The sequence below is a fragment of the Vombatus ursinus genome, unplaced genomic scaffold, assembly GCF_900497805.2.
Source record: "Vombatus ursinus unplaced genomic scaffold, bare-nosed wombat genome assembly UNPS02014810.1, whole genome shotgun sequence".
Taxonomy (NCBI): domain Eukaryota; kingdom Metazoa; phylum Chordata; class Mammalia; order Diprotodontia; family Vombatidae; genus Vombatus; species Vombatus ursinus.
The window spans coordinates 7,862,509-7,876,439 of record NW_020954588.1 but is presented as its reverse complement, the minus strand read 5'-3'; the positions used below and the strand labels follow the sequence as shown (position 1 = coordinate 7,876,439).

General features: G+C 42.9%; 1 protein-coding gene across 1 annotated transcript; it reads left to right on the top strand.

Moving 5' to 3' along the window:
• Positions 1–3,930: 3,930 nt before the first annotated feature.
• PAQR9 (progestin and adipoQ receptor family member 9) lies at positions 3,931–10,741 on the top strand. The gene is made up of 2 exons (XM_027875723.1): positions 3,931–5,244; positions 9,761–10,741. The coding sequence occupies exon 1, from the start codon at positions 3,931–3,933 to the stop codon at positions 5,131–5,133; it is 1,203 nt and encodes a 400-aa protein (XP_027731524.1). The 3' UTR covers positions 5,134–5,244; positions 9,761–10,741.
• Positions 10,742–13,931: the final 3,190 nt, after the last annotated feature.

Genomic DNA, 13,931 nt, shown 5'->3' with positions numbered 1-13,931 from the left:
ATTCAGTCTCTCATTCTCCCTAATTGCTCTTCTTCTCCACCCACCTCCTCACCTGCTGACTTCCTACATATCCTCACTGCCCTTTATACTCCCTCTATCTCCGATAGTCTAATTCATATTTTTCATCTTTGTACATATCAATAGTTCCCCCCTTTAAGATAACAGAGTAGCCAAGTGGTTCGGTGAATAGAATGATGGGCCTGAAGTCAGGAAGACGAGTTCAAATCTGATGTCAGACACCTAATAGCTATGTGACCCCAAGTCACTTAGCCTCTGGCTATATCAGTTTCCTTAACTATGAAATGGGTATGAAAATAGCACCTACCTTCCAGGATTGTTATGAGAATCAAATATTTGTAAAGTGCTTAGCACAGTGCCTAGTACATAGCAAGTGCTTATAAATGCTTGTTTCCTACAAAAGCAAAGTCACCAAGTTTCATTTACTTCTGTATCTTCCCCATTACATAAACTGCGTGATTTCCATACAGTAGGTACTTAATAAACACTTGTTAAAAGAGTTAATTTGTCCTTTATTATCTATTGTCACCTCATATTTTTGCTTTGCTCTTGCATTTTTTTTTTTGTGGTTCACATCATTTCTCTCAGATGCAATGACATCTCTCCCACTTTCTTTGAGCCTCTATTTAAAATTCACTGACTTAAAATTTTAAACTTCCTTTAAATTTTTAAATTTTAACTTCCAGGGCAGTGCCGCAACACAGTGGATGGAGCACCAGCTCTGGAGTCAGAAAGACCTCAGTTCAAATCTGGCCTCAGACATTTACTAGCTCTGTAACCCTGGGCAAGTCACTTAAACCAACTGTCTCCAAAAGAAATGAACCAAATTTTAACTTCCTTTGATGGAGATTAGTGACTAAAACGGCCTTCATTATATTCCTCCAGACCCTGCTCTTCCTGACACCCTCAGCTCTGTCAATGGTCAGACCATTCACCTAGACATCCACGATCACAAATCTAGAATTGTTTGTGGCTCCTCCTCCATCCCTTCTGCCAAGTCCTGTCACATCCTACGTCCTAATTATCTACCAAATCAATCCCTCCTCATGTTTCCAGCTGCCCTTGGAGATAATCTGGGCTTTTATTATTTTGACTGCCATACACTCCAATATAGATCTTCTCACTTCTAGGCTCTTCCTAGTGATTGAACACAGTGCAACCAGGTTGGGCTTCCTGCACGTACCTAACCAGCTTTATTCATGCTACTTCTAGTCCTGTTCTCTACATTGCAGCCCAACTGGACTGCTTGCTGTGCCCTGAACATGAGCCCGGCTTTCTCACCTCTGTTACTCTGTTGCTTTCCTTGCCCTTGGAATGCCATCCCATGTCCTTTTCTCCACCTGCTGACTTATCTTCCCGGATCTACCCAGTCTTCAAGGTCCAAAATAAATGGACTAAGGTTAAGTCCAAAGACTTAGCCTTCCCTAATTCCTTAAGGGGGAAGTAATTTCTCACCTATCTGATCTCACACGCACTCACATTTGAATTTATATTTTTCTGGGTTTATGCTTTATTTCTTTTATCTGGCCCCCGGTTCTCAGAACACTGAATTGCCCACGGTAGACACCTAATAAATGTTTATCATGGCAAAACTTCAAGTGATCATAGCTAACAATAACACTGTATCTGCAATTTCATCACCATGGCCTGTCAATCCCCTGCCAGAGATGGTGAACCCTCTCTAACTTAGGTCTTTAAGGGTGACTCTTGCCAAACAAGGCATCACCATATAGCCAATAGGTAAAGGAGTTTCTCTGAACTTTGCTAGGCTCATTTTCAGACAACGGACATCATCTTTCTGTGTAGGACCTGCCAGGGTTTAAATTCTGTAGACATAGCTTTTAAGAACCCAGGATCACTTCCATGCCACGTATACAGTTTTAGTGCAGGTTAAATTTTTATAAAATGTCTTCCTCTATATATACCCCCTCCTTGAAGTACCACACCCTCCAAGTCCCAAGGAAATAGAAGCCAAGAGAACGGCTTTCCAAATTTTAAGGTATATGAACACTACTTTCAAGACCCTCCTCAAAATTCCTCTCCTGATTGGCCTTTTATGGTGTGAGATCAAAGCAAAGAGGATGGGAAGGAAGGGGACACACTGTTTATGAATGTAGGCTGTGTCACATTTACATAAGGAGGTTAGAGGATGCAGGGATTTAAAGTAAAAAAGCCTCGGTTTTGGGTCCCAGTTGTATGTCACTTTAAAGCCTCCTTTGGCAAGCGACAACTTTCCTGGGTTTAAGTTTCTTCATCTGTAAAATATGAGGGTTGCTTTAAATGTCCTCTGAAGTTAAGCATCTTAACTTAATCAACTTCACTTTTGTCACTTAAATGTCAATGGACCAAACAATCCTTTCCATTTCGGATATTCTGAGTCTATTCTAAGAACAAGACCAAATCGAGCTCAGCTTCACTTTTGTTTTGTAATTTAAATGACACTGGACCAAATAAAGTCCTTTCTATTTCTACTATTCCCTGACTCTAATGTACTAAGGATGTACTAAGAACAAGATTGAACAAAGCTTAATTTTACTCTTGTTTTGTCATTTCGATGACACTGGACCAAATAAAGTCCTTCCCAATTCTAACATTCCCTGAATCTAGAACAAGACCGAAACAATGGGTGATACCTACTACAGAAAGGGCTAATCGGGAGATAAATTTTGGGGTCTTTAAAGTATTGAACAGGAATTAGTAAATGGCAAAAAGCCTTTCTCTTGTTTCTTTTGCTGATCCTGAGGCTCCAGCCCCACATTTATACAGGTTGAATACCACAGATCTACCTTAATCAATGAGAGAGAGAAAGAGAGAAGGGGGGAAGGAAGAGGGAGAGAGGGGCCCAGGGCACACGTGTTTAAATTCCCAGTTTTCTTTGTTTTCTTTTCTAAATTGTAAGATGAGCCTGATTAGTGGCACTTTCAAAGCATCTCTCCTCTACAGCTCCTCCCCAATTTCTTGGAGATAGCCCTTCTCTGTTTTCTCTTGAATTCATTCATTTTCCTTATGATTGCTGCAGGTACCGGAATGAAATTTCTGCCGGGGTTTTCTCCTTGAGCAGACGGACATGAGGGCCCTTATCAGCCCTCCCCCACCAATGACCCATGACCCAAACTGTCCCCTTGGAACTCCAGCGTGGCTGTTGGTTTTAGAATCCCCAGCGTGACCCTCGACACCTCCTCCCAAGGGGGGGGGGCGGAAACGCCACTCGGCCGCACCCTTTGCTCTCTCTCCATGAATCATTAACGAGCTCCGTCGGGCGAGAGCTTCGGGGGCACTGGGGGGAATCTGAGAAAAGGGAAAACTCTATCTCCAGGGGCGGTGAAACTTTAGCCGGGGAAGCTCCCTCCTGCACCTTCCCTCCCCTCCCCGCGCCCTCGCTCCCTCCCCCCGCCCTCCCTTCCTAGTTCTCCGCGGCCACCGCCGCCGCCGCCGCCGCCGAGCTTGCAGTTACCGCGATGCTCAGTCGCAGCGCTGCAGCGGCGGCGGCAGCAGCAGCATTAGCAGCGGCAGCATCAGCAGTATTCATTAGCAGCAGCATTAGCATTAGCTGCAGCATTAGCTTGCGCGGCGCGCGCCGGCGCCGGGAGCCGGGCCACCAGGAAGGATGCTGAAGACGGAGAAGAGATAAATCCCCGGCAAGCGCGGCCCTTCTCCGCCCCCCCCGCCCCCGCCCCCGCCGCCTCTCCCCACCCCCTCAAAGAGCCCGCCCGCCACCGCCTGCCCCCGCAGACGACAATAGCAGCTCGGGCTGAGCTGCGCTGCGGCAGCACTGACTGCTCGCTGCCCTTGCCTGGCGCGGCTGCCGGGAACCTCAGGTATTGTTCACCTGCATTAGCAGAGACGGCCGGGGTCGGGAGGCACCCGGGCGGGGAGGCCGAGAGGAGGCGCCGCGCCCGAGGGGCGGGCAGCATGCCGCTGCGGCTCCAGCCCCGGGGTGCGGGGACAAAGAGCGCCGCGGCGTCCGCCGCCCCTCCGGCCGCCTCCTCGTCGTCCTCCCCAGCGCTGACGGCGGAGGCGACAGCGGCATCGCCTTCGTCCCATGCCTGCTCCACCCCACCGTCGCCGCACCCCGCCCCTCGCGACCCGGCCGCGGAGCCGAAGCCGCTGCTGCGCTGGGACGAGGTGCCCGACGATTTCGTGGAGTGCTTCATCCTGTCGGGCTACCGTCGGCTGCCGTGCACCGCGCAGGAATGCGTCGCGTCGGTGCTCAAGCCCACCAACGAGACGCTCAACTTCTGGACGCACTTTATCCCGCTGCTGCTGTTCCTGAACAAGTTCTGCCGCCTCTTCTTCCTGAGCGGCCGCGATGACCTGCCCTTCCACCACCCGTGGCTGCTGCCGCTCTGGTGCTATGCGTCGGGGGTGCTGCTGACCTTCGCTATGAGCTGCACGGCCCATGTGTTCAGCTGCCTGTCCCTACGCCTGCGTGCCGCCTTCTTCTACCTGGACTACGCCTCCATCAGCTACTACGGCTTCGGCAGCACCGTGGCCTACTACTACTACCTGCTGCCGGGGCTCAGCCTGCTCGACGCCAGCGTCATGACCCCCTACCTGCAGCAGCGGCTGGGCTGGCACGTGGACTGCACGCGGCTCATCGCGGCCTACCGCGCGCTTGTGCTGCCCGTGGCCTTCGTGCTGGCCGTGGCGTGCACCGTGGCGTGCTGCAAGAGCCGCAGCGACTGGTGCACGTACCCGTTCGCGCTGCGCACCTTCGTGTTTGTCATGCCGCTGAGCATGGCCTGCCCCATCATGCTGGAGAGCTGGCTCTTCGACTTGCGCGGGGAGAACCCCACGCTCTTCGTGCACTTCTACCGCCGCTACTTCTGGCTGGTGGTGGCCGCCTTCTTCAACGTGAGCAAGATCCCTGAGCGCATCCAGCCGGGCCTCTTCGACATCATCGGCCACAGCCACCAGCTCTTCCACATCTTCACCTTCTTGAGCATTTACGACCAGATGCACTACGTCGAGGAGGGGCTGCGGCAGTTCCTCGAGGCGCCGCCCTCCTCGCCCACCTTCTTGGGCACGGTGGGCTACATGATCCTCTTGGTGGTCTGCCTGGGCTTGGTCATCAGGAAGTTCCTCAACGTGTCCGACCTCTGCAAGGAGGACTGAGGCGGAGAGAGACAAGAGAAAAAGAAAAAAGAGAGACGACTGCTCCACCCGGCAGGTGGTCGGGCCAACCCTCCTGGCCCTGGGTTGGGAGTTTTGGTTTGGGGCTTCTTGGTCTGTCAGGTTTGGCTTCGTTTCCTTTCCTCTGCTGCAAAACCATAGAGGGTAGGAGAGGAGAATTCCCCCATCGTTGGACCCCAAGCCCCTCACCCAAGGGTTTGCATGGCCATTAAGTGACCCAGAGAGGGGGAGAGCAGGAGGGCAAGAGGAAGCAATCTAGTGACCCTAGGCCGCTGGGGGAAATAAATGTTCATGTTATGGCTCAGGAAAAAAAAAAAGCACGCATACACACACACACACACACACACACACACACACACACACAGAGAAAGAAATGATAGCCTTGTGATTTCCGGGGGTCATTGGGATTTTATCTTTTCTTTAAACGCACAACTTATTTTTAGGAAAGGGCCAGGGAGTGCTAGTCCCCTGGATTGGGATCACTTAAGAAGTAAAGCAGGGTCGATGATCATTTTAAAACCCACTATAGTTTGAACCCTCTTGGGCTCTATAAGAAGAGTACTCTTTGTTGAAAAGGAGCCCAGTAACTTAATTAACCCTGATGTTTTAATCTGCTAGAAAATGCATGGAAATGTGAACACAAGTTTAATTATTTCAATGTGTTGATGAATTGTTATTTAAATAATATATATATTATGCACATATAATATATATATGCAATGATTATTTCATATGTTTTTTTAATCAGCTGTGTGGAAATATTTTCAGAATAAGCACTTGAAGTTTTCTTTTTGGGGAAGTTGGGAGGGGGTAATTGTATTTTGAAATCTCAGCCCTTCTGCATTATATACACTGGAATTGGGTTGGAAGGCAAATTGATTGAGAGCTATTGCCTTTTTATAGTGTTTTTCTCGAGGACCACGTGTATGTGTGATGATATAGCTGTGAATTATTCTCCCATAGAGAATGTGATCCAAGTATGGGAGAAAAGCTAGAAAACCACTGTTTGTATAACTTGGAATGCTGGACATCCTCTCACTCATTCAGTTTTTGCTTGGTCCCTATCTGATAGGGCTACACAAATCCCACTTTGACTATTTTCATCTTTATCCTCCTTAATTCAGTTGCCACTGGATAAATGTGCCTTTTGAAGCAGTGCCCAAATGGCTGGTCCTCAAACTGGATGGATCTGTTTGCCTAGCTGTAGGAGGAAGCCTTGCTTGGGTGGTTACTGCAAATCAAGGTTTAATATTTCATCCATGAATGAAGAAAGATGGGGCTGGTTGTGATTTTTGTGGTATGGATTGCTTGCTCAGTCTTATCTTCTGAAATACTCTGGATGTAGAGTTATGCATGTAAATGCAACCAAGATTGCTGGTGCCACCATTATTCCTGACAAGCAGCCTTGGGGAAGAACCAATGAGAGTGTTTCAAATTGATGCAACCCTTTGTTTTAAAAATTCAGTAAGGGAAGACATAATTAAATCCCAGCTATCAGGAGACAGACTCCATCAGCTATAATTGAGAAATTTGAGTTAAAATAGGATTTAGCTTTGTGATGGGAGGTCAGCTGCCCACTTGCTGTCATCAGACGTTCAGATCTTTAGGGGATAGGTCAGTCTTAGGAAATTACTAATGGTGCCCTCTTCAGTCATTTGGAAAGTTCCTATACTTGACTTATACTAACAGTTCAGGTTGGCCTATCTTTTTGGGGACATTTTTGCCTAATCATTTTTGTACTTGAGCACAATCTAGTGGGGCTATTCAGATACTTCTCAAAGGTCAACTAGGTGACTTGAAATGGGGAGGGGGAAGGGTATTTGAATTGTAGCATCATTATGGCGTTATAGACATGCGCCAAGCAGGAAAAATAGAGAGAGGAGTGACTTCTTTGGGACTAGAGAGATGGTGCTTTTAAAAGGGGCTAGTACTACTGTTAACAGAGAGGTGTATCACAATTCCCTGGAGGAAATAGCATCCCAGTTGATTTTTGTGTATTTGTTTGCATATGAAAGTTAAATTTATATTTATATATTTATATTTAATGTAGGATCTTTTACTGGAATTCTTTGCAAGAGTATTGATTGAGTACCAGTTCATACTTTGGAAAACTCAAGCAGCATGACCATTAGGCTGCTTGAAAATAATTTGTACCTCCAAGCTCTGTGGGACAGTACCTTTGTATCCAAGGAGCCTGTGGAAATAGCCACTCCTACATGCAAACTTACTTGTTTATGAGTGGTGTCTGTTCTTATACCCCAAGGAATGTTTCTTTGGGGTGCTGAAATTACCCAATGACCCTGATTTTGAGGGGAGCTGTGGCACTGATTCTGAGCTGTCAGTATATAGACTTTTCTTTATTATGTAGACTTCTAAAGGTAGATCCTGTTTTTTTGGGGGGGGAACCTTTTGCACCTTTCAGGTGGTCATCTCCTTAATTGTCAGAGGAGAATATTTAAACCCAAAGACATAACTCCCTACAACCCTCTTTCTCCTCTCTTCTTTGTCCTTATGATAGAGAGGCCACTTAAGGATAAAATTATACCCATATCATTTTCAAGTGATTAATGTTGCGTGAGCCCTGTAAGGTGACACACTTTTCCCTGTGAAAGGTTCAGCTCAAAGTATGTCACTGAGAAAATTCTTCTCTCCTACTTTTTCTTCCTTTCCTCTTTCCTCATTTTCCTTCTTGGTTCAAACTCAGACTTTCTGTAATATGTGTAGGGGAAAAGGGATAGTAAACATTGGAAATGGAATGAATGTTCACTAAACTGACTTCACATTATATGGACGTGTTAGGTACATTTGAGTTATAAGACCAAGAATGATCCATCAAATAATTTTTATATTATTTACTGAGTTTTTTATGGTTTCTGCTAACATAAACAATGGTACAGTAGAATCCATCAATATTGTCTTATTACCTACATTCATGTGGGACTACTACACAGAACAGAAATAACACACCCAAATCAGAAGGTTATTTTTCTGACACAATTTCTTAATTGCCCTTTTACCCTGTCCATTGTTTAAAATGAGTTGATTTTGAAGACTGGTTATGTCTCTACAGCATCTAACCTTAGTATTAGTAGTAAAGTGAAGAACAAGAGACAAAATAAGAAAATCAGTTTTTTTTTAAAATATAGCCTGCATAAATTATTGTAGCAATAGAATGAAGCACATTATATAATCCATTATATTTTTACTTGTTAGTCCTGAACAGGATGCCATTTCAAGGAGCAATGTCACAAAGTCATGACTGGCGTGTAAAAATAAATGTGATATTTTCCATTGGCAACATAACATTTTCTATATATATCCCAGCAGGAGTATATGGTGCTGGCCTGTCCAAAGCTGTGCCTAGAATGTTATTTCCATTCATAAATAGTGCCTGTAAACTGATGATTCATAATGTGTTCTCAATTAAAAAAAAACTTTAGGCCCCGCCAAATCAATATGCTATTTCATGAGAATCATTTCTAGGAAAACAAAATGTTTAAGAATGATGCTAATGGAGATGATTTTTAAAACTTTTTTATTTTTGTGACTTTTTTGCCAGGGGATTAGATGTTGATCAAAGGGGTAACATCAAGCAATAATTAGTAGCACTTTTCATCTCTAGGCTTCTTATTAACTAGTTGGATTAATTTGCACAAAATTACCAGTAAAAGATAATCCATAGTTATTATCTCAACGTTAGGGTCATACAGCTTGTCCAAGCCCACAGGACTACTTTTCCAAACGAATATTTTGAATTTGACATCTTGTGAGTTCCAATTGTGGATTTTATGCACGTGTCAAAATGCTTAGCTATGATTCTTTATCCATTTGTTCAGATACCAAGTAGTTTGTTTTGGTTTTTTTTTTTAAACACTGATTTAAAAATCAGGGACAGCAGTCCATACATACATATAACCATGGTGAATAGGTGACAAAAATCCCCCATAAATATCTCTCTGCTATGTTATTTTATTGTAGACTGCTCCACCCCCCTCCACCCCCTTTAGGGTATACTACTGGCTATGTTTTTTATTCATTCAACAAGCATTTATTGAGCCCCTACTGTGGGCAAAGTCTTGTTTTCACGTGAATTTTCAGGAATCCAGCCATCCTCACTCTTTCTCCACCAATCCCCCCTTTTCACACATTTCTCAGCAAGTTGGTTTTTGGTGCTAATGGCTCTGAAGGACACTTTTACTTACAGTATAGCTAAAACTACACCCTTAACCCAAGCCCACTTTGGTCAGTTAAGCCAGAATGTTTCATGATGCTCACTGGTGTCAGGAATGGGGCATCCTCTACAGCCCTGTTAAAAATTCTGCTTTACCTGAACGCTACAATTCACTCTGGCTTGCAAGCCTCATGTTGCCAGGCCAGTGTACATTTTCACAATTAGAGATCTTGGATGGTTTCATCCAAACGCAGGGATACAGACCAAGGGTACAGACAAACTTTTGAAACTCTAGTTTGAAAAATCCAGTAACCATTCATTTTGATGTTGACAGCGTACCGAGCATTATGTAGTGTGTACTGATTGCCTAAATTGTGTTAATGTTATTTCGGATATGAACTATACGAGCGTACATGGTTTGTGTCCCTCTCTTTTAAGGTTCTTGCCATAAGCTGCCATTGAAAGAAAAAGTCAATCTTCGTGGGGAATTTGGAAAAAAAAACCGGGGATAGATTCTTACTGAAATTAGAAAGCTGCTTAATAAAGAGAACCAGCATTTGGGCTTCAGACACTGGCCAGAAGCGGCTGGTACTACAGAAGGAAGAGCCATGAGCATTTTTGCCTGGATTTTTAAGTTTGTACCCAGAAAATCATGTTGCTGCCTAGATGAACACGCAGGGGTCCTCACTGAAGCACTGTCCCACCACAGTCCACTTCCCCACTGCTCCCCAGTTTGTCTTCTACTTGTTGTGACCAGATTTTATTTTTTGAATCTCTGAGCAAAGTGGGAAATTCAGGGTGCTTATTTTACCAGTGGACAGCCAAGAGAGCTCACTGAGCTACAAGTAGTGGCACTATCTGAACTTTGGATACCAGGATTCTGGGTGCTCTGATTTCCATGTTTGCAGCAGATACCAATAGACGAGCACATGCAGACCATAATCACTCATTTCTATTTACTCTCTGGTTTAAATGGAAGAGACAGTGGTTTATTTTGGTTTGTAGAACTGCTTTATCTGATGTGTTATAATATATCCTCTTCTTTGCAATGCATGAGCCCCCACTGCTGTATGTTTTTGTATAATTTCTCTAAGCCATTCCAGGCATGGCATTTCTCAAGGATACTTAGATTTCTCGAATGTGTAAAAACACCAAGCCGATTTCTTCATGCCTTATAGCACCACTCAACACATGCAATAACCACACAAGTAGGTGCATGTTGTGTCTTACGGATTACTTTAACAATGTTATTCAGAATGTCCTGCTATTAGTGGTATATTATTGAGAGATGGATGACCACTACTGTAAATAAACTTGTTTCTATAGGACATATAATATCCATTTCTCTTTGCAGTTCCCACCTCTTCATAGAAAGAGTAATGTTTTTAATCAGCTAAATGCAAAAAAAAAAATCAATGAAAATAGGGAAATTTTTTTAAAAGAAGTATTTTCATTTTATAAAAAAAATATAAGTTTATAATAGTAATTAGTTTGTGAATAATTCACCTTTACACAGAGGTGAGGCTTAGCTTCTTAAAATGCTCATCTTTGTCCTGGGCATTTAATCACTCAACTCATTTGAATGATAATGACCTATAGGTCAGTGCTTTTTTCTTAAATACTATGTAAATTGTATGTTAGTTAAAGAAGGGTAAACTTACAAAGGAAAAAACTGGGCCAGATTTTGCTCTTTATGTGTAGCAAGACCCAAAAGTCTTTTTTTGTTGTTTTAATTCTGATGGGAAACATCATTGAATTTATCCAACAATCACCACCTCTAGCCAGCCCTCCTTTCTGCCAGTCTTTCATTCTTTCTGGAGGTCATTAATAAAATTATTCCAGACAGGCAACTGAGTTTAAAATAAAATGGTATTAGTAGAGAGGCACACTCCATTTTCATGGTTCCTATAGGCACAATTAATGATGTAGCCAGACAAAACTGACTGGCCAGGGTCATTCCACTGGTATTGCTGACTTCTACATTTCTGGAGCCTCCTCTTGTGAGGGTGGGAAGTAGGGAGAAAGGGGAGTTAGGAAACATCCAATATGTGTTTTGACTTCCTCTATTTTTGAGATGGAAGTGACACTGAAGTTGCATTGCTTCCATTAACCATGTAAGAGCTCCTATCCCTGAAAACTGCCTTCCATGGTGGCATTCATTCACATCTGGTGGGGAAGCCCTTGAAATGCATAGCTCTATTCAACTCTGAAGGCAAATCATGATGGGCGACTCAAGGGCTTGGATGATAAGTATTTGGGCCTTTAAAAAAAACCATCTCTAAACTAAGACCTTAACTAGGATTGCCATTCTAGACTTTAGAAGTAAGAATGTACAACCAGCATGCACCCCTTTTTATAGTAAGGGGATTAATTGAAGGGCCACTGTTCATCTTTTCTCAGGTGACATACAGGATGGGGGGTGGGATGGGAGTGGGGGGGCTTTGATAATGACCAAATAATACAGACCTCCATATTTCAGTATTTTTTTTTAGCACATTTTGATTTTCATTACAGAGGAGGATGGGGGTATGGGTAAAGGTTGAGGCAGGCATGAAGAGAGAAATTGATTTTTTTCCCCATTCCTTGCTAGATGACCATAATTTTTCCTGGGGAAACCCCTGACTCTAGCCATCAAAAAATCTAGTAAATTTCGCCCTAAAGGGCCATGTTTAACTAACTGGGAAAGACCTCTCAGGATGTTTGAAGTTGTCTTACAAGTGGTCTGTGATGCTATTCCAAATCAGTAGTGTGTAAAGGCAGATCATTAATCACAACTCTTTTTTAATCCAATGAATTACATGCACCCATCTATAGAAATAGATGTTACTTTGGTCAGTTTTGTGCATGCAAAAGCAAGACAAAATTGTGAGTCATTTCTGTTTTTTGGTTTGCTTTCATTTTGTGTTCTGAGAAATTTGTTCTTTGTGGTCTTGAATGCTGAAATCTGTTAAAAAAAACTATGCATTTTTAGCTGAAAGACAAATGTATGAATAAAGTTGTTTCTAAGCATAATATTTAAAGAGTTCATTTGTATGCTGCAATATTCATTCAGGAAAAAAAAATTGTTCTGTTAGCCTGAGATTATCCAGGAATTAATGAGAATCTAGCATGAGTAACTACATTCAGAAAGATTCTGCAGAAAATCATTGTTCGAGTTACGGCAATGAGGAAGAAATATGTGTACTTAGATAATCTTAATGACTGTCTATTATGGAACATAGGATTATAAATATAGACCTGGATGAGGAAACTGAAGCCCAGACAGGTTAAACAAGGTCACTAGGATTTGAACTCAAGGCCTTTGACTTAATATCCAGGGTTCTTTCCACCGTACGAGAATATCTCCATTAAAAGCTTATCTAAAGGGAAAATCAGTCTGTGCTAACCTTTAAACTCAGTTAATAAAACATTGCCATGTACTAGGTTTTCACTTATTTTGAAGGGCATGTAAGGTACATAGGGTTACGTGGGGGCCATGGGCATGGGCTGTATAGCCCTGAGTTACCTGTGTATGCAAAAGGTGTCCCCTTTCCCTCTCCTCCCATTGACTTTAGAGCTTAAATACTATTAAATCATTTAGCATGCTTCTCATTTCTAAATTTAATTCCAAAGCTTCTAGGTTTCTGTAGGTATGGTTTGTAAATAATATTCTTTTGTTATGGTGGGAAAGAAAGTGCAAAGAAGCTAAAATTTTAGCCCATGTTGCTTCCCCCAGCCCCCCAATTCAAGGGGATTTTTGTCCTATCGAAGAACCCAAGGCAGTCCTGCATATCGGGTGGTCCTGAGGATAGTGAAATGAGGCCACAGTTCTGCATGTCAAATGGTCCTGGGGATAGTGAGAGGAGGCCACAGTGTAATCGATCACCAGGCATAGCTGTATAATAATGAAGGCTGTTGTTTTTTTCCATGTCAAACACTACATTTCCATGTTAAGGACCAGAATGAGTGGATTAGAAATTCAATAAGAACCATTGATGAGAAAAGCAATTGTCACTCAGGACAAGGAGTGAGTCAGTCTACAATAAATTTCCCAGAGTTACATGAACAGCTAGAGATAGATATGAAATCTATAGGCTACACATACACACACACACACATACACACACAGTTAATTTTAGATGATCAGAGTGGCATTATGATTCCATCTAACCATCTGAATGGGTTAGAAGGCCTTAGGAAAAAATAATTCTAACCAAAGCATTTCATATGTAAAACCACATATACTTTAGAAATTTAATTCTGTTAAGTGTTTGGGCAGGTCCTCTGAGTAATTACCTTCGTGATTATCATTGTTTTCCGAGAACTAAGCTCATGGAATTTCTACCCTGTATGTTTATAGTATTTTCAGTCACCAAATGTTAATCCCTATGGCAAAATTGGAGAGATATGAAAATTTTATAATCCACAAATATAGGTTACATCAACATGTATTTTTGGAATCTGCAGATTCATATCCCTTTAACATGATATAAATGGTATTGATTCTAGGAGCCTTTGTTCTACCCAATCATTTCAGAAAATAATTTTTAAAATTTCCTCCCAGTGCTACCTCTCCTTTTCTATAATAATAATAACAGCAGCAGTAATAATAATAGCTAACAACATAGCA